We start from the raw sequence: 19,348 nt of genomic DNA on the forward strand, positions 1-19,348 counted from the left end.
AACAGAACAAAACCAAACCAAAACCAACCAAACAAACAAAAAAACACCAAAAATCTGAAAAACACCCCCCGCCCCAAAAAAAACAAAAAAACAAAGCAAACCATACCAAACCAAACCCCAAAATACTTGGAATTTGCAATAGGAGAATCGTACCGCGGTGTATTCCTGAACAACGAGCTCTGGTGTTGGGCCCAAAACCATGTAAAAGTCCAGAATTCCCCCAGTTGTGCGGTACGTCAGAGCAGGTGTGGGCTGGAAGGTCACGTCTGGAAAACGGAGGAAGTGCAAGAAGGCAACAATGCCTGGGTAAGGCAAAAACCAAACATTGAAGTAAAATAGGTTGAGAAAATGAAGTGAATTTTTTTTTTTTTTACCCATTGCGTTGCTGTTAAGCAAGAGAACTCCATGGGCGTTGCCATCTTCTTCAAGACCCATGTAGAATGGCTGGAAACCATAGGAATTCAACTTGTACTGTAAAAGAAATAAAGTATTTTCTATTGGAAAGACATCATAAGCATTCAGTTATTTGCATCTACCAAAAAATTATCCATTATAAATAACAAGGTTAATAAATGATCGGATACACAATGGTTGAGTGTGCAACAAAGAATCTTGCATGTTGAACATGCAGCAGGAAATGTTGACTAGGAGCAATAATTTTCAGCTTCAAATTCTGAGGTCAATCTGTTTCCAAGTGCTCAAGATGGGGAGGGAAGAAAATGTATTTCTAGCTTTAAAACTTGCTAGTATGAAATCGCTTCCCTAGGAGAAAACTTTCTCTTCTTTTCAAATATTTGCAGGTAGCCTTTATCATCAAGACAAGCTGGTGACTTTCTGTTATTTTTCATTTACTCAAAATGTTTCAAATTTTCAAATTATAGCTATGATAAGGCACCACTATTCCATGATTAATGCCTTGCAAATTGCCAATATTTGTGTTATGCAAAAACCAATACATGGGTATGCTGAAACGTAAATTTTTTTTTAGTTGACTCTGTAAGTCCTAATTCAATCCCAAAGTTGTAGGACTTTGCCCAGGTCTGACCCAGGAGGGCAGATCATAGAATCAGAGAATGGTTTGGGTTGGAAGGGACCTTTAAAGGTCATCTGGTCCAACCCCCCTGCCATGAGCAGGGACATCTTCAACTCGATCAGGTTGCTCAGAGCCCCATCCAGCCTGACCTTGAATGTTTCCAGGGATGGGGCATCTACCACCTCTCTGGGCAACCTGTGCCAGTGTTTCACGACCCTCACCATAAAGAATTTCTTCCTTTTATCTAGTCTGAATCTCCCTTCTTTTAGTTTAAAACCATTACCCCTTGTCCTATCGCTACAGGCCCTCCTAAAAAGTCTGTCCCCATCTTTCTTATAAGCCCCTTTAAGTGCTGAAAGACCGCAATAAGGTCTCGCCGGAGCCTTCTCTTCTCCAGGCTGAACAACCCCAACTCTCTCACAGCCTTTCCTCCTAGGAGAGGCGTTCCATCTCTCTGATCATTTTTGTGGCCCTGCTCTGGACTCGCTCCAACAGCTCCATGTCTTTCCTGTACTGAGGACCCCAGAGCTGGACGCAGTACTGCAGGTGGGGTCTCACCGGAGCGGAGCAGAGGGGCAGGATCCCCTCCCTCGACCTGCTGGCCACACTTGATGCAGCCCAGGGTACGGTTGGCTTGCTGGGCTGCGAGCGCACGTTGCCAGCTCAGGTCCAGCTTTTCATCCCCCAGGTCCTTCTCAGCAGGGCTGCTCTCAATCCCTTCATCCTCCAGCCTATATTGATACCGGGGGTTGCCCCGATCCAGGTGTGGGATTGGCTATCTCTATAACCAATCAACACCGGTTCATAGAAAGCAAAAAAGCAGAAGTTCCACAAAAGAAAGCAAAATGGGGATTTTTTTTTTTTTCCCCCCACTTACTCCAGGAGGCTGGTCCCTGGTGAACATTCCCCAGGTGTGCCAGTTCATGTCACGTCGAAACATGATGTGTTCGGTTTCGCCAAACCCATACACATACTGGGATGCCAAACGGGTAGAAATCTGAATGAACATGTCGCTGAAGGTGAAAGTCGGTAGCTGAGAATCCCAGCTGAAAAGGAGGAAAATAGAACAAGATGACAGCAACGTCAGCGCCGGGCGTAGCTGGTGGTCACCCTTTCAAGGCCAACTCTTTTTCTCTAAAAATCTCATTATTCCCAAAAGTTGGAATAAAACCGTTATGGTTATCAAGAAAACTTAAAGAACATTAGGACTTTTTTTTAGAGTTTAATGTATTTTTTTTGTAGAGTTTAAAACTTTTTTTTGTGCAGATTATGTTGAAACATTAAGTGTGAATCAGCTTTTTTCTGTTAAAAACTGAGTCACAATCTGATAGTGTTCTTCCAATGACTGCCGTAGATGTGGGACGCTGAGTTAAGGAATAATTCAGGAAGGAATAATTTGCTCTGGTTGGCAAAAAGGGAACTCAACTTACAATTAAATTTTGATTACTTTAAAGAATGGCAAAAAAAATATATTTTAAATCAAAAAGCATGAGACAAAAAAAGCAAACAGACACACGAAACCTCTTCTTAAACAATGCTGTGGTCACCTAAGGGAAGTATTAGAAAGTGTAGAAAACTGTTCTGTCTCCCAGATACTTGGGAACTGCACAAAAACTAGTGTTTGGAAACGTCTACGCTTTGTACCTGAAAACGATGCAGAGGACTTTCAGCCAGTATCAAAGTATAAGGTGGCAGGGAAACACTTTAGCCAATTTGGGGAAAAAATAGAGTCTTGTTCAGGTCACCTTCTCCATCCTTCCTCCGGGTTAATATTCTCATACTCATGCAAAGGTCAAGCAACCGCCGCTAGAGCAGAGTTTAGTATTTGACAGATGCGGCCATTTTATGGGACGGACACAAAAACTTGTCTCGTGGCATTTAGAACAGACTGGACAATGAAATGTTTTGGCAGGAAAAAAGGAAAAGGAAAAAGGAGCGGAGAAGAAAGAAAAGGGGAGGGGAAGAAATAATGAAATGAAAAAAGAAGAGAAAAATGATGACATGAAATGAAATTTATAAATAAAAGTAAAATGAAATTTTAAAAATGAAATTAAAAATTTAAATTAGCAAAATGAAATTTAAAAATTAAATGAAAAATTAAATGAAAAATTAAATTAGCAAACTGAAATGAAAAAATGAAATTAAACAAGCATGGCTTACATCACTGTCCCTGTGCTTCTGCGTCGAACCTGGATGCCAAATGGTTTGTTCTGAACCGTTACATCATAAAGTCGACTTTCGACTGTGCTCTCTGGGGACTTGGGGAGATTTAGCGGTACCGGCACCTCATATCGTTCATTTGCATAATCATAAATCTATGTACAGAAAATTAATTCATTTCAACATACATGGAATATGCATAAATTAGCAAGTTACATTTTCAAGAATTCAGGATAAAAATAGTGAAAGCACTTCCTTGTATTCCTATTGACTGATAGAAATTAATCTACAGAGTGGAAGACTCCAAGGCAGACACAGAGAATTGTTCAATTGTTTCTTACCAATAACGCTAAGAAATCTGAACTACTTAAAATGGTTGCGTAAATTTGCTGAGATAAGCGTTTTCTTTCAATACATATATCTCTCTCAAATTCCTTCAAAATATTTGGGTTGGGAAATAAAGAACCTTAAGGTTTTAATTTGGGCCAGGAATGACTGATTTAATTATTTAAATATATGGATTCAAGTGTATTTTTAGATACGGTAAATGAATTTCACCTTTTTGGTTGAATTTTTAGCTAGCTTTAGGAGATTTTTCTTCAGGTTTTCTGTATCATAGAAGCTGGCATGAGTTGATTCAAGACTAAGAGCAATAAAAGCTATTTGGTTAAAAGGAGAAACTTATTTGGATGACAAAGCATTATCCATATAACACAAAATTGACTAGAAACGTTATTCCCAGAAATAACACTATTTTGACCAGTGGAATAATACAAACTCAGAGAAATTCTGCATCACCTTAAATTGCAGCATGTGGTTGTTGTGATATTTCACCTCCAGGCGAAGGGTACTGATGGGTAACGTTGATTTCTCGTAGACTTTGAGATTGCTCTTGTTGAAGGTGAGGTTGGCCGTCACACCTGATGACGTGTATTTTACGTCAGCAACGGAATAAGCGTTGTCAGGGCCACTGTAATAGCAGTACGGCACATCTAAATTGGAGGTAACTTCCTGCGGATGGAAACACGATGAGGGAATTATTTGATTGCTGACTGTTTTTTTGATTTAGCAGCAAGAATTCCCAAACTCTTGTTTTTACCAGATAACTAGTTAATGTAGAATTTTGTCCAAAACTTCATGCTGTTGTTAAACAACAAAGAAGCAGTGCTGAACCCACCAATCTCTATACTATTTTAGATATAAATAATTAGTTCAAGGCTATTCGGTCCTGTCTGTATTGTTACAAAGTGACGATGATTTAATATTCCCTCTGTCTGTGACCTTCACCTCAATCCCACAAAAAAAGACCTTTAAGTCTCTGTTGTCTCTGGCCATTTTGGACACCTTCAAGAGGATGTGCCCGAAATTTATTAGCGATGTCAGATGAGAGCTCTCCATCAGCTTTTACATTTCTTTACTCATACAAGTTATCTTTAAAATACCCATTGGGAATTGTGGTTTATCTATCATCTCCTGATAGCAAGGTCAAAGTAACTTTCCTTTTCTTCTGTAATTGAATATAAACACTCAAATTATTCTGAAGTTAGATGTGCTGATGTTGGTTAATGCATTATCTTCCCACCTCTGAATAATTATGATTTTTCCTGCCTATTTGTAAAAATGAAACTATACCTGCTCACCTCATCTTTATTCCTAATGAATATTTTTTCACCTTTCGTCACCAAATAAGAAAGGGTTTTAAATATATCCAGTTCGTAACCTGACCAGAATGTGCTGAAGAGCCATTTCCAAATAAATTATAAAAATATTTCTAATAACAAATTCAGGGAAATTTATCAACCGTTTCAGCCTGTTGTTGCTTCAGAGTGGCTACCAGGACTTCATCCGGAGACAACATGTCCAAGTTTTTTTAAAAGACTGAAGATTTTGGGAATGATGACTAATGTCATTTGAAGGAGGACTCAAAAGAGCGTTCCCATCAGGTCACAATGCTGGCATATATTTACAGCCATGTGATATTCAGAAATAGAAACTATCTGGTAAAAAGCTTCAATATCAGGAATTATGATTTGGTTATATCTGACAGACAGGGACACAACCAGTTAAGTTCACAGAAGGATGAAGATTTCCCTGAGGTTCAAGGATTTCTTCTTATTTGCAATTCCAGAGGAATCAGGTCTATTTAAATGTATTTTGTTGTTTGTTTATTTATTTATGTATTATTTAGTTAAATTTATTTGTTTTTCAATAAGTATAAACGTAAGAGAAAGCAAAAGGGCACCCACCCTAAAAAAAAAAAAAAAAAAATCTTGCAGGTCCCAGCTGCAGGGGCAGAGTTGCATGAAGATGGTGATCTCAGGTCTATTCTACTTTTTATAACACTAATATTATTTGTTAACATCTTTCAAAAAATACCAGCTCTTTCCTCTATTTTTCACATACTTCAGAAGACCAGAAGTTGTTGAAAGTGATGCTAATTTCAATAAACCACCTATTTTTTTAAGTCCTTCTCTCTCAGAGAGAAGGACAAATGAGACTGTTTCTTATGTTGTAAAAAAATATATATATATAAAAATAAAGTTACAGTTCTTAACATGCTTCTTCCCAATTTGGTTTTCACAAATTTTTGCTTACAGTCCAGACACAGCCGAGCTGTTCACATTTTTCCTTGGAAGCGTTCAGACTGGGATGACAATCGTATTTTTCATTGACACTGGTTCCTAGCGTCCATCTTAATGAGTACGATTTTCCCAGTTCAAGCTGGAGTCCTTGTATGAGAGCAACCTATAAATATTAAACAATAAAGCGCTATTAAATTCTATCGCCCATCAAGGGTTTTCTCAGATCCTTGAAAACAAGAAATTGCCCTACACAGCAACTCACGCCAAACTTAGCATCTCCCCTGAGACACGCTTATTTTTACAGATTCACGCGTCTGAAATTCCTGCACAGAAGATCTGAAAAAGATCTGATCCCACAAGTCCCGCGGAAGCACGCCAGGGGTGAAGATAAATGCACGGCTCTTTAGCCTTTTTAAATTAAAATGTAACTGGTTAAAAAATTTGAAATATTGTTTACCCTCCTACCATATTGACTGAAGTCCTAAAACTGTTCCTCCCCTTATAAATTGAACGTACCCGGATAAATAAATGAAAAAATAAACTTTGCGCTGCATGCAATGTATGAGGACAAAATGGAGATCCACCTTCTTTAAGGTAACTAACATTATTAACATAATTAACATTATTATTAAGGTAAATAACGTAATCGTACTTTTTAGTAAAACACATCGTGTATACTGTGGCATTTACCACAGTACTGAGTACTCTCCTTTTCAATACATAAAATACAGGCGGTACAACTCCAGAGATTTTTCATTCTGGTTTTCCTATTATTATTTACCTTATCTACAGGATTATAGGTGATATTATGAGAAGAATTTTGCACATCATTGTTCTGCAACACGGTAACCGCCACCGGTTCCTGGAGCAATCCCAATATTTTGATTTCTGTAAACGTCAGGTTGTTTGGATCTGCGTAGTTGTTGTTTGTGACATTCATTTGTAGAACGTTCTGAGGAATAATGAAATAATTGCATTGAATCGCCAGAATTTCTCCTGATTTGAATTGAAAAGCGACAAATTTCTTTCTATGTTTTATATCTATAACATTGTTATGTATATTATATATGTTTCTGTATTATATGCATGATATATATATGCATATAATACATTCACTTTTCTTGACATAGAAAAGCCAGGCTCTGTTCAATTATATTTAATAATATTAGATGAGCCCAACCTCTCGAACTGTGCCATGGCTGTCACATACACCAATACAAAACTGTCTTACTACCGTAAAAAATTACGATGTGGATGCTCTGGGTTCCGACGTTTTCTGGCCTTGCTCTTCATCTCACTCATTGTAGACATTCAGCTACATTTTTTTCCAATATACAAAGATTTTTGTCAATTTTTCAAATTTTTGAGACCCACAAACAATCCGTTCATTTCCTTTCCTGTCGTAACTGCCACTGATGCTTTACAGTTTTTCTGCTCTATAAACTGTTATAAACTCTATAAACTTTTTTTTTTTGGTTGTTCTACAAAGTGGCAGGAAATTGAGAATCTTCAGATATTAAAAATAATTAGGGGGGGAAAAAGCCAAATATCAGATTTCCATCTTGGTCAAGTGACAATACTTGGAAATGGCACTTTGTCAAATGCTTCATTTTTTAGTAAATATTTTAGGAAAATAGGGAGGGGAAAAAAGAATATCCATAGAAAGTATTATTGATTAAAATTCAAAATGGAAATTAGAACCTTTAAAAAATATATACTTACATTGGAAACTTTAAAGTCATAGGAAATGTAGGATTTGCTGTTAATGGTACCTAAAATGTGGAGAAAGGAATTACAGCTGCAGTGCGGAATGAGATGACATTAAAAAAGGAAAGCTAGAAGACCAAAAAAATGCTAATTATTATTATCATTACAGTTACCTTCAAAAGCTGCTCCACTGAGCAGCTGCGGGACGAACTGCAACAATCTATGAAATCCTAATTATTTTTTGAAGAGGGAAAAATGAGTATTGATATTTAACATTCTGCCAATTCAAATCTTTTGCCTAATTGATGCGGAGCGTTGGTATTTCTACATTTTCCTGAAATCCTGATTTTTTTCGGTAGCCTTTTTCAAGTTCAGAAGTTATCTATCAAGTCATGATGTTATATGCTGCTGGGGGTGCCAGAAAACCACCTAACCTGCCCATTTTTGCCCCGTTCATTATGCATATTTATTTTTTCATCTTGTTCCTGTCCTTAGAAAAGTATTTCTTGTTACTTTTGATAGCCTTTCCTAGCTATCTGTCGTAATCCACTATTTTTGTCCAATTATTTTTCTCTTAGATGAAGGACTATAAACTCCAATTAAATCAATATATATTAATGCCAAATATGTGCCATTTTAGTATATACTTTTGGCATATTTTAGTAATTTGACATGGTCTGCTCTCTAAGGTTAAGGAACTTCTGGTTTCTAACCTACATTTTATTTCAGTATAGCTAAATAAAGCTCAAATATTTTTCCCATTTTTTGGAAAACCCCATTAAGTTTCCTATTCACAGCAGCCTATAATAGGGTACGAATTAAAGAAGACCAGGTCCACCTGAAATGCAGTAGCATTAACAGGAATACGCCATAAACGAAAGCCCTTTGCTCTTAATATTACGGTTGGCTGCAAATAAAACAGTAAAATATGTCAAATAAAAGTTATTAATTTATATAGTAATAATAGTAAAAAATAATCCATCTTTAATACAAGCTTGAGTGTTTTATAAAATGTCTTCCAAAAATCGTTTCAGAATAAATGTTTAAACTGCTTTCTGTCTCTTCTAGAAAATGTATGTTGAAGGACAAAGGCTTCAAAAGCACCTGAAGGATTTCGGTATCCAAAGTTATTTAAATCTCATGAAAACTGGATGCCTCACTGAAGCCTCAGAAATACCTTAGAAAATTCGAGGTTCTTCATTTTCCAAAAGTACCTTCACCTCAAGATTAAAATAAAAAATCAAAGTATTTTTGTTGGCAAGGGTCTTCCATTGCTCTGGAATCACCTCTGCTTTTCTTAAGACACACCTGTATTCCAAAGGCATTCATTTTCGCAATAAGAAAAATGAATTTGGCCTAAAATTCGAGGTTTTTACTTGGGTTGAATTAAGTTATGACCTTAGTATTACACAGAACTTTTTTCTTAAAAAGGATGGAAATTGTTTGATAGAAAAACACTTGGGAGTTGAGCAGTATCAATCCCAGTTCATTGCAAGAGGTTGCGGGGCTTTGGTCTGATTATTATATCTGAAAAATAAGTTTTCAGGCAGCTGTTAACAAAAAGTGAAGTTGGAAACATAACACGTGTAGCCTGTTCAACTCACTTAAATTCATGGATATGCTGTGGGTGCCAAATGCCTTAACAAATTTTGGGTTCAATACCACACCTCTTGAGTTAACAACGTTTCTGCTGATTTCCGAAGGAAGTTAACTAATTCCAAACCATTCAGTAACTGCACGAGTTCTTCATCTTGGACTGAATCTTCTTGTGAAACATGGATTATGCGTGTTCTTGTACCCATTGAAACTTGTTTGGGTGCATAACAGAAAATACATCAATTGTGACAGTACGGTTTAACAGTTGGCAAAATCTTTACATATGTTAGACTATTGTGAAATCTGAACAAGCAAAAAAAAAATCAAAAAAATTAAGATTGCATTTTTCACTTGATGGTGAAAAAGTAGTAATAGCTTGTTACATATTTAAATTTTTAAGATTTTTTTAAAACTTTAAAATAGTTAATGTTAAATTAAAAAAAAAATATTTAATTTTAATTTTTATCCTCCTTCCGTGAAATCAGTTCAATGATTCAAATCCGCAAATATCAATATTTTGGTTGTCATCGTTACTTCACTACAACAGTCAATAAAGGCTCACCTGTCGATTCTCCGTCATCCCAGAATAACTCCCCAACTGCTTCGTTATTGTCATCCAGCGCAATGATAAGTCCCATAGGATTCTTACGGCTGTGGAAAAAAAAAACCAACACAATTTTAGATGTATAATAAATATCTAGGCAGTCTTTAATGTTTATATTAAGAGTATAGCGTTCAACAGGGTTTCAAAACTTTGAGAATTGTCTTATCATAGAATTATAGAATCACAGAATGGTTTGGGTCAAAAGGGACCTTAAAGATCATCTAGTTCCAACCTCCCTGCCATGGGCAGGGACACCTTCACTAGACCAGGTTGCTCAAAACCCCGTCCAACCTGGCCTTGAACACTTCCAGGGATGGGGCATCCACAGCTTCCTGGGCAACCTGTTCCAGTGCCTCACCACCCTCACAGTGAAGAACTTCTTCCTTACATCTAATCTAAATCTACCCTCTTTCAGTTTAAAGCCATTACCCCTTGTCCTATCGCTACAGGCCCTCCTAAAAAGTCCCTCTCCAGCTTTCTTGTAGGCCCCTTTAGGTACTGGAAGGCCGCAATAAGGTCTCCCCAGAGCCTTCTCTTCTCCAGGCTGAACAACCCCAACTCTCTCAGCCTGTCTTCATAGGAGAGGTGCTCCAGCCTTCTGATCATCTTCGTGGCCTTCCTCTGGACTCGCTCCAACAGGTTCATGTCTTTCCTGTGTTGGGGGCCCCAGAGCTGGACGCAATACTGCAGGTGGGGTCTCACCAGAGCAGAGCAGAGGGGCAGGATCGCCTCCCTCGACCTGCTGGTCACGCTTCTTTTGATGCAGCCCAGGGTACGGTTGGCTTTCTGGGCTGCAAGCGCACATAGCCGGGTCATGTTGAGCTTCTCGTCAACCAACATCTCCAAGTCTTTCTCTTCAGGGCTGCTCTCAATCCATTCTCCGCCCAGCCTGTCTTTGTGCTTGGGATTGCCCCAACCCATGTGCAGGACCCTGCACTTGGCCTTGTTGAACTTCATGAGGTTCGCATGGGCCCACCTCTCAAGCCTGTCAAGGTCCCTCTGGATGGCATCCCTTCCCTCCAGCGTGTCAACTGCACCACACAGCTTGGTGTCATCGGCAAACTTGCTGAGGGTGCACTCAGTCCCACTGTCCATGTCGCTGACAAAGATGTTAAAAAGCACCAGCCCCAATACCAACCCCTGAGGAACGCCACTCGCCGCTGGTCTCCACTCAGACATCGAGCCATTGACTGCAACTCTTTGAGTGCAACCATCCAGCCAATTCCTTATCCACTGAGTGGTCCACCCATCAAGTCAATGTCTCCAATTTAGAGACAAGGATGCCGTGTGGGACAGTGTCAAACGCTTTGCACAAGTCCAGGTAGATGACGTCAGTTGCTCTTCCCATATCCACCAACGCTGTAACCCCGTCGTAGAAGGCCACCAAGTTTGTCAGGCACAATTTGCCCTTAGTGAAGCCATGTTGGCTGTCACCAATCACCTCCTTATTTTCCATGTGCCTTAGCATAGTTTCCAGGAGGATCTGCTCCATGATCTTGCCAGGCACAGAGGTGAGACTCACTGGCCTGCAGTTCCCCGGGTCTTCCTTTTTTCCATTTTTAAAAATGGGGGTGATGCTTCCCCTTTTCCAGTCAGTGGGAACTTCACCAGATGGCCACGACTTCTCAAATATGATGGGTAGTGGCTTAGCCACTTCATCCGCCACTTCCCTCAGGACACATGGATGCATCTCATCTGGTCCCATGAACTTGTGCACCTTCAGGTTCCTTAGATGGTCAGTGGTGGGCAGTTCTTCATTCTCCCAGTCCCTGCCTTTGCCTTCTGCGACTTGGGCGGTGTGGCTGGAGCACTTGCCTGTGAAGACTGAGGCAAAAAAATCATTGAGTACCTCAGTCTTCTCCTTATCCTGGGTAACCAGGGCTCCCGTTTCCTTCCGGAGAGGGCCCACACTTTCCCTAGTCTTCCTTTTATCACCGACATACCTATAGAAGCTTTCCTTGTTTCCCTTGATGTCCCTGGACAGATTTAATTCTATCAGGGCTTTAGCATTCCTAACCTGATCCCTGGCTGCTTGGACAATTTCTCTGTATTCCTCCCAGGCTACCTGTCCTTACTTCCTCCCTCTGTAGGCTTCCTTTTTGTGTTTGAGTTTGTCCAGGAGCTCCTTGTTCATCCATGCAGGCCTCCTGGTATTTTTGCTCACTTCCCACTTGGTGGGATGGACTGCACTTGAGCTTGAACTAGGTGATCCTTGAATATTACCCAGCTTTTTTGGACCCCTCTTCCCTTCAGGGCTGTATCCCATGGTACTCTACCAAGCAGATCCCTGAAGAGGCCAAAGTCTGCTCTCCTGAAGGCCAGGGTAGCGAGCTTGCTGTGCGTCCTCCTCGCTGCCCTAAGGATCTTGAACTCCACCATTCCATGGTCACTGCAGCCAAGGCTGCCCTTGAGCTTCACATTCCCCGCCAGCCCCTCCTTGTTGGTGAGAACAAGGTCCAGCATAGCACCTCTCCTCATTGTCTCCTCCAGCACTTGGAGAAGGAAGTTATCAATGCATTCCAGGAACCTCCTGGATTGCTTATGCCCTGCTGTGTTGTCCCTCCAACAGATATTGGGGTGGTTGAAGTCCCCCATGAGGACCAGGGCTTGTGAACATGAGGCTGCTCCTATCTGTCTATGGAGGGCCTCATCTGCTTGGTCTTCCTGGTCGGGTGGCCTGTAGCAGACCCCCACTATAACGTCACCTGTCCCTGCCCTCCCTTTAATCCTGACCCATAGGCTCTCGGTCGGCTCCTCACCCATCCCCAGGCGGAGCTCCATGCACTCCAGCTCGTCATTGACATAGAGGGTGACACCCCCTCCTCGTCTCCCCTGCCTGTCCTTCCTAAAGAGCCTGTATCCTTCCATTCCAACACTCCAGTCATAGGAGCCATCCCACCACATCTCCATGATGCCAATAAGACCATAGTCCTGCAGGCGTGCGCGCGTCTCTAACTCCTCGTTTATTCCCCATGCTATGTGTGTTTGCAGAGAGGCATTTAAGTTGGGCCCCCGATGAAGCTGACTTACTGGCTGGAGTAGCTGGAATTTCTTTGTGCTGCTCTTCAGGTGCTCTCCTGCTGACCTTTCCAGGCTCTGGGCATCTATGGCTGGCACTGGCATCAAACTGGTAGGAGTGGGGTGGATTGAGGTTCCCCTCCCCCGGCAACTTTAGTTTAAAGCCCTCTTCACCAGCTTGGCAAGCCTATGACCAAAGATGCTCATCCCCTTCTCTGACAGATGGACCCCGTCAGCCACCAGTAAACCAGGTTTCTCAAAGCGAGTCCCATGGTCTAAGTAGTCTTGCATTAGTCCCTGCGTTTCGTGTCCAATGTTTTCGTGTTCAATGATTCTCATGCAACAGAATAAAGTCCATGGCGAGATTAGAAAATGTTACATGAAAAAAACCCCTCTGGTTAATCATTAAACATGTTTTGTCATCAGCCGTGGCAGTCAGTGAGTGGTGACTGACAGTTATTCCCAAATTTCAAAGTGCAAATGCTAAATATTGCTAAATAATAATACTACTGCAAATACTACTGCAAATACTACTACTAGTAATGTGATATGGTAGTGTAATGGTGTAATACTACTAATAATACTACTAATAAAAAGTAATAATTATAATGATGATCATGATGATGATAATAATAACAATAATGATAATAATAATGCTATTTTTTTTTTCTGCAACCAGGTGGCCTCGAGTCCATTCTTGAAATCACATTTCCTACCAATTTAGTGAAGAAAATGTTCAGTCTGGAGATTTACCTTGCCACTGTTGTGGTGGCCGGCTGTTGGAAAGGGAAGACGTAGCCTCCTCGCAAGTGAAGCCCCATTTTGTCTGCAGGAAGGTACATATCTGTCCACTGCTTTCTCAACCAGATTTTTGCACCCTAATTAACAGGGATGAAAAAGGAGGAGTAGGTTGCATTACTCGCTGCTGCCTTATATCCTGAGTTTTGTCTTAATTCTTCTTAATTCTTCCTTTTTCCTTAATTCTTCCTTTTAGTCAAAGGTTTCAGCTCTGTGAATGTCCGTATTGCTGCCAATGGTCACGAAAGTCAAACCACCACAGACCAGACTGCCAATAAATGCTATATATAAATTAGCAACTCTCATTATTTAATTTCAGCTGATTATTTCCATTTATTATATCAGATTATTTATTTAATAATCAACCCAGCAAGAGCAAGTCCTGCTGGGATGCCTGAAGGGAACTGTGTCCCTTTTCCATCAACTAAAACCACCACCACAGCAGTGGGAAATTCATTTCCGGAAATGAGATTAGCAAGAGCTAATGGCAAACCCCTTCATGCATTATTAGTAATATTATATTTTGCTTTTATATATATCCATATACATATATATATATAGGTGTGCCCTTTGCTTAAGGTTTCATTCAGCCTGGTCCTCCTAAATCCTGAACTCAACCCACAGCTATGTGACCTTCTCACTTGGACATTTAGAAACCCCCACCCAATTATCCTACTTACTTACCGAATCGTAATTGTACCAGACTGCATCAGGGATATACGCTTGGATGATGTCCACGCCCTGGAAGGGGAACACAGAATTTACTTTCACATTCGAGCCTACATTAATCCAATGTGGTGGATTGACCTTGGGTGGCTGCCTGGTGCCCACCCAGCCGCTCTATCACTCCCCCTCCTCAACTGGACAGGGGAGAGAAAATACAACGAAACTAAACCAAAATTTCCAAACATCATAATAAAGTTGACAACAAGAACACTATCAATATTTCTCCTTGGTTTTTTGTTTTCTTTCACAGTTTTCTATGACAATGCCCAAAAAGGAAGATAATAATCCATGTATAATTTCAGCAAAGCCATAAGACGAAAACTCACTGTTAGTAACCCAAAATTACAATGCTTGCAACCACACTATCTCAGAGGGTATTCACAAGCATCGTTAAATCTTCTTAATTTTACTTTTTCCGTGTTGGCTTGTTTCAGATATTTGCTACATTTAACAAACATTTTGTTCTGCTAAATAGCGTCTGCGGTACGAGAATTCATGAGCATTATGTACAAGATTTTGCAACAGGAAGAGCAATGATCCGTATTTTTTGTCATGATGAGTGAAATCAATTGAGAAATAAGAAGCTGACTCTGAATGAAATGCAGAGGTGATGCAAGGAGGAGGTGAAGCAGAATTTTGCAACAGAAGAATCAGATTCCCAAAGGATTTAAAAATAATGGCACAAAAAGGCAAGATTTTCTATTTAGACAGCGATAGAAGTATGTTGTGGGCTCTCTCACTGAGAGCAGCGAATGAAGAAAAACAAAAAAAAAAACCCTAGGTTTATGAGGAGTCCAAAGACAAGCATGTAATTAATATGCTAAAAATGTAAATTTAAAGAGAAAACGGAGTTTAAGAAGAAAATTAAATTTAGAAAAAATTAAATTTAAGGAGAAAATTAAATTAGAGAAAATGGTATTTAATATGCATGAAAGAACGATATAATCAAAGTTTATATCAAGACATGTGTTTCCACTGGAGATATATTAAAGCTGATGAACAAGGGGCTCTTTGGGAAAATTCTTTCCAGTTCTTGCCAAGACAATTCAGGCTAAAATAGGACCAGAGCAAATTTATTAGGTTCATCAGGGCAATGGAAGATGTTATTTTTCTTTTTTTTTTTTTTCCAGCTTAAAAAATAGAGAAGGAGCATGATTTCAGGGGAAATACACACGCCCTAAATAGGGGAACTCTGACTTTTAAGCTGAATAACAATATCATCCCAAGACTGCATAAGATAGAAAATCCGAAGGCAGTTTCAAATTGAGGGAATAAAAGAAAGAGGGGAATAGAGGGTCAAGAAATTTAACTTGTTGGGGCTTTGACTGCAATTCCCTGTAGCGCTGGCGACTTAAGGTGCCCCCGTGAATTCATTACAAGGCATCAAGAAAGTGAGACCTACTGGATCAAGCACAGGGGTGATGAGGAGCCCAGGACCCCACAAGAACTGCTTATCCACACTCCACGTTGCTTCATCAGAATAAAACCTAAACAAATAGGAAAGCAGCGGCATTAATTGCACTTACTAATTAATAACATATTAATATTATCATAAGCAATCCTAATGTTTCAAGGTCTCAGTTGTCTACAGTCACTATGGAAAGGCGTCATATGGTGATGCCGCAAGACTATTTTTGGTGGAGGCAATCTGAGGTTAAGAAAGTGCATTCACAGCTTATTGATTTCATATGTATTAATTATGCATATGCATAAGTGTGTCTGGGGGCATCTGGTCTTAATATAGTTCTATTCAAGAGTTTCAAGAAAATAAAGAAAATAAAAGTGAGAAAATAAAGATTTTAAAATGTTTATCTCAATGGAGAATAATTTCATCAGCTGCCGATGACATTTCATAACCAGCAATCATACCAGCATGCGTGCAGAAATTACAGATGGGTTTTGATGACTCCCCGTTACTCCAAAACAGTGTTTCGGGAATGTAGACATCTGTACATATGATGATGGGCAGCATCCTTCACAAACTATGGACGGGTTTAGCAAATCCCCAACAGTGTTTGGCCTGCCTGAATTATTTTGTTCTAATATTGTGAAGGTCGACTTACTCGTGGAGAACCGGCCGTGCCACCGTGTCTCCTTGGGTGTGAGCTTTGTAAAAGAGTGTATACAGGTAGGGCAGCAACGTATAGCGGATATTCAAGTAGTGCTTTGAGGATTTCACCAAAACTGAATCAGCTCCAAAGGCGGCTGGATCCTGGGGCTGAAAATAAATCATATATTATTATTATTGCTGTTGCACAGAGCATTCAGGATACGACTAAGGGGTGCAGCCAAAAATCAGGGTGGTAGGTCAGATAGCAGCAAGCGTTTGCTCCCCATTGTAGGCACTACCAATGGGGACCAAATTTGATGTCAGATGATGACTTCAGAAAATGAAATGATGCCAAATGCATTCTCTGGTGCCTGCAATTACAAAGCTAAACCTTTTGGAGGGAGGATTTCCCAAAGCATAAGGTTGTACCAGTTTCGAACCAGCTGGCTATTTAATGATCAGCGACAGAAATCTAATTGTCAGAATTTAATTTAATTGTCAGAGTAGAAATGTGTACCGCAAGACGAGTTTTCGCAGCAGGATGTACCACTTACTATGCATTTTTCAGTATTGTGATTCCTGGAAAACGGGTAAAATGCTCCCACTTGCATCCATCGTCTGCAAAGTTCTTCTGTGACGTCTTCAAAGAAACCACAAATATCTGCTCCGATCTTAAAATAAAAACAGAATGCGTTGTTTGTATGGTGCATTGCGCCTCCAATCTCTACCAAAAAAACTCCAGGGACTGAGTTGCAGAGATTTTTTTTTCAATTCATCTCTAATTGCTAACCAGGATAATAGAGTCATTCAACACTTTTCTACATAGAGTCTTCCAAATCTCTCATCCGTACCTAAATTTGTCCATTGTCTTTTCCTCTGGTTGAACCAGAGAATTTCCGAAGTTTCTAAGATGTTTTTTGTGGCAGAAGTAGCCAGGTAAATACAGATTTTTCAGTAACATCGAAGTTCTGCAATTAATTTTACAGCCCACCATCTACACACACAGAGAGTTAGAATAATTCAAATATAGGTAGGACAGAAAATTAAACTGACTACACGCTAACACTGCTCCTTGGTCTCTTTCTCCCAGAGAATTATCTTCTTGTTTGGCGCTAATATGCATACATTAGTCCAAAAGTCACAGAAATTCGAATCCTGAAAGGGAAAGTGGGCATGTCATTAATAAGGGGGTGTTCTTATTGCATTTAAGGAGCTTCACATCAATCACTAATGAATGACAAGCAGTAGAGGCATCAGGGGGCTGGAAATATATAATATATTTGATGATAGCCATATAGCCACATATTCGATAAGCAGTAGAGGGCAATGGCCTAAAGCTAAGATTAATTGTTCTTGGGGAAAAAAATGTTTAAACCAGACTCCTAAAGGGATTAATTTATAGGGGGATTAAAATTTAGTATAGAGGATTAGCTTATTATATTATATGATACTTTATTATATTTTAATTTATATTAATTTGTATAATTTATTCTTATCTTTATTTATATTTTTTATTTTTATAGATAATTATTTATATATACGTCTTTATTTGTATAATTTATTATTATTATTATTATTATTATTATTCAGACGGGCTTATACGTATCAGGCTCGATCAGGTATCACGGATACACGTTTGTTTTGAAAAGGTACCATAAATGACCGGTTTCATACATAAGGGATTCCAAAGAGGCCAAATTCCAGCATTCCAGGTATCGCCCATTTTATGTGGTCCCACGTTGCTGCATTATCTCCCAGCCAGTGTCCGGCGTACTTTCCCGATCCCGCAAAAGTAGACCTCGAAAGAAGGAAGCTTCGTTTTCCAGGAAACAAAGCTTCAATGGCTCTGAAAGTAAAAAAAGGTTGGAATTAGGGAAAAAAAAAAAATTAAAAAAAAGTTGTGGAGATGAGCAGATTTGTAATAAGGAAAGTTTCTGTTCATTGTCATTTATTCATTCACAATGATAAATAAGCTAAGGACACAGACTCCCTTAAGTTTAACCAGGTGTCTATTAACTAAATTAATTATATATATATATATATATATATTCGCCTTAAAGAATCTTTAAGTTTTTGCCTACCAACCTTCATCATATTTGAACTCCAAATAATAAAGCTCAGGTCTCCTTTCAGCTTCCTCTACTCACAGCGGCACCGCTGAAATCCAACACTGGGACTTCAAATTTTGATTCAGAATTCAATTCAAATTTAAAACAACGTGATTTTGAATGCGTAGGTTCAGCCCATTGTGGGAAGACTGGTCACTCATACTGATCCCCAGATCAGCTTCCCCGGGGAATGAAATCGCTCAGTTTCTCTAAATAGAGGCCATACGCTCTAATTCTGCCCCCTTTCGTCACGATATTAAGAAGGATTCCTCACCGTTGTGTTGAGAGGGTCATGGAGTATCCAAAAAGGTTGTGAATGTCATATTGTCGCCCCCACTTCTGCACTGCATCCATACAGAGCGTCTTGGAATACAGGAGTCTGTCAACAACATCTGCAGGAAAACCGTTCGGAAGTGCGTTTTAATCGATTTAATTAAATTATTTTTTAAAAAATTAAATTTAATCAACTTAATTAAGGGGGAAAAAAAAGTATTTCTATTCTTTTCCTTCATGCACATTCATGAAATTTTGGCCCTTTTCGCAGTTTGGCGTTTGCATTAACCCCAGTACTCCGAGGCCAAAGCGGTAGGTGCTCACCTGTGTCATACAACCTTACTACGGGTTTCCAGGTTTGTTCATCTTTGCTTTAACAAAGAACGTTTCTGTCTTCAAAATTCCCGTATCTCACAGCAATCAATGTAGAAATAGCAAAATAATTCCCCGACTGCTGCTGAAATGTGCACAAATGCAGCTTTGCTAACAGGGTGGGATTTAGTAGCCTGATGCTACTTCAATTTTTCAATTTAATAAGCTTAAATCCAGCTTCGAGACGGATTTCGCATACAAGGAAGGACTCACCCAAAAACTACGTCCAAAATTTCTGAATAATTTGATCTGACCATGTACCAGCAACGACCAAATTTCTGACTTGATAAAGAATTTAAACCTTTTAGCTGACAGGACAGT

At 39.5% G+C, this 19,348-nt stretch overlaps 1 protein-coding gene across 1 annotated transcript in view; it reads right to left on the reverse strand.

Annotated features, from left to right (window-relative positions):
- The window catches only part of LOC127028050 (maltase-glucoamylase-like), a 51,117-nt gene that overhangs the window by 17,200 nt on the left and 14,569 nt on the right, over window positions 1-19,348 (reverse strand). Inside the window, 16 exon segments of the mRNA XM_050913874.1 lie at window positions 154-266; window positions 375-471; window positions 1,911-2,079; window positions 3,194-3,348; window positions 3,992-4,204; window positions 5,789-5,938; window positions 6,557-6,727; window positions 7,498-7,547; window positions 9,641-9,729; window positions 13,454-13,578; window positions 14,183-14,239; window positions 15,627-15,711; window positions 16,288-16,442; window positions 16,829-16,945; window positions 17,949-18,120; window positions 18,657-18,774. Coding sequence (XP_050769831.1) covers window positions 154-266; window positions 375-471; window positions 1,911-2,079; window positions 3,194-3,348; window positions 3,992-4,204; window positions 5,789-5,938; window positions 6,557-6,727; window positions 7,498-7,547; window positions 9,641-9,729; window positions 13,454-13,578; window positions 14,183-14,239; window positions 15,627-15,711; window positions 16,288-16,442; window positions 16,829-16,945; window positions 17,949-18,120; window positions 18,657-18,774 — 2,036 coding nt within the window.

Source organism: Gymnogyps californianus, unplaced genomic scaffold, assembly GCF_018139145.2.
Source record: "Gymnogyps californianus isolate 813 unplaced genomic scaffold, ASM1813914v2 HiC_scaffold_151, whole genome shotgun sequence".
In the NCBI taxonomy this organism is placed as follows: domain Eukaryota; kingdom Metazoa; phylum Chordata; class Aves; order Accipitriformes; family Cathartidae; genus Gymnogyps; species Gymnogyps californianus.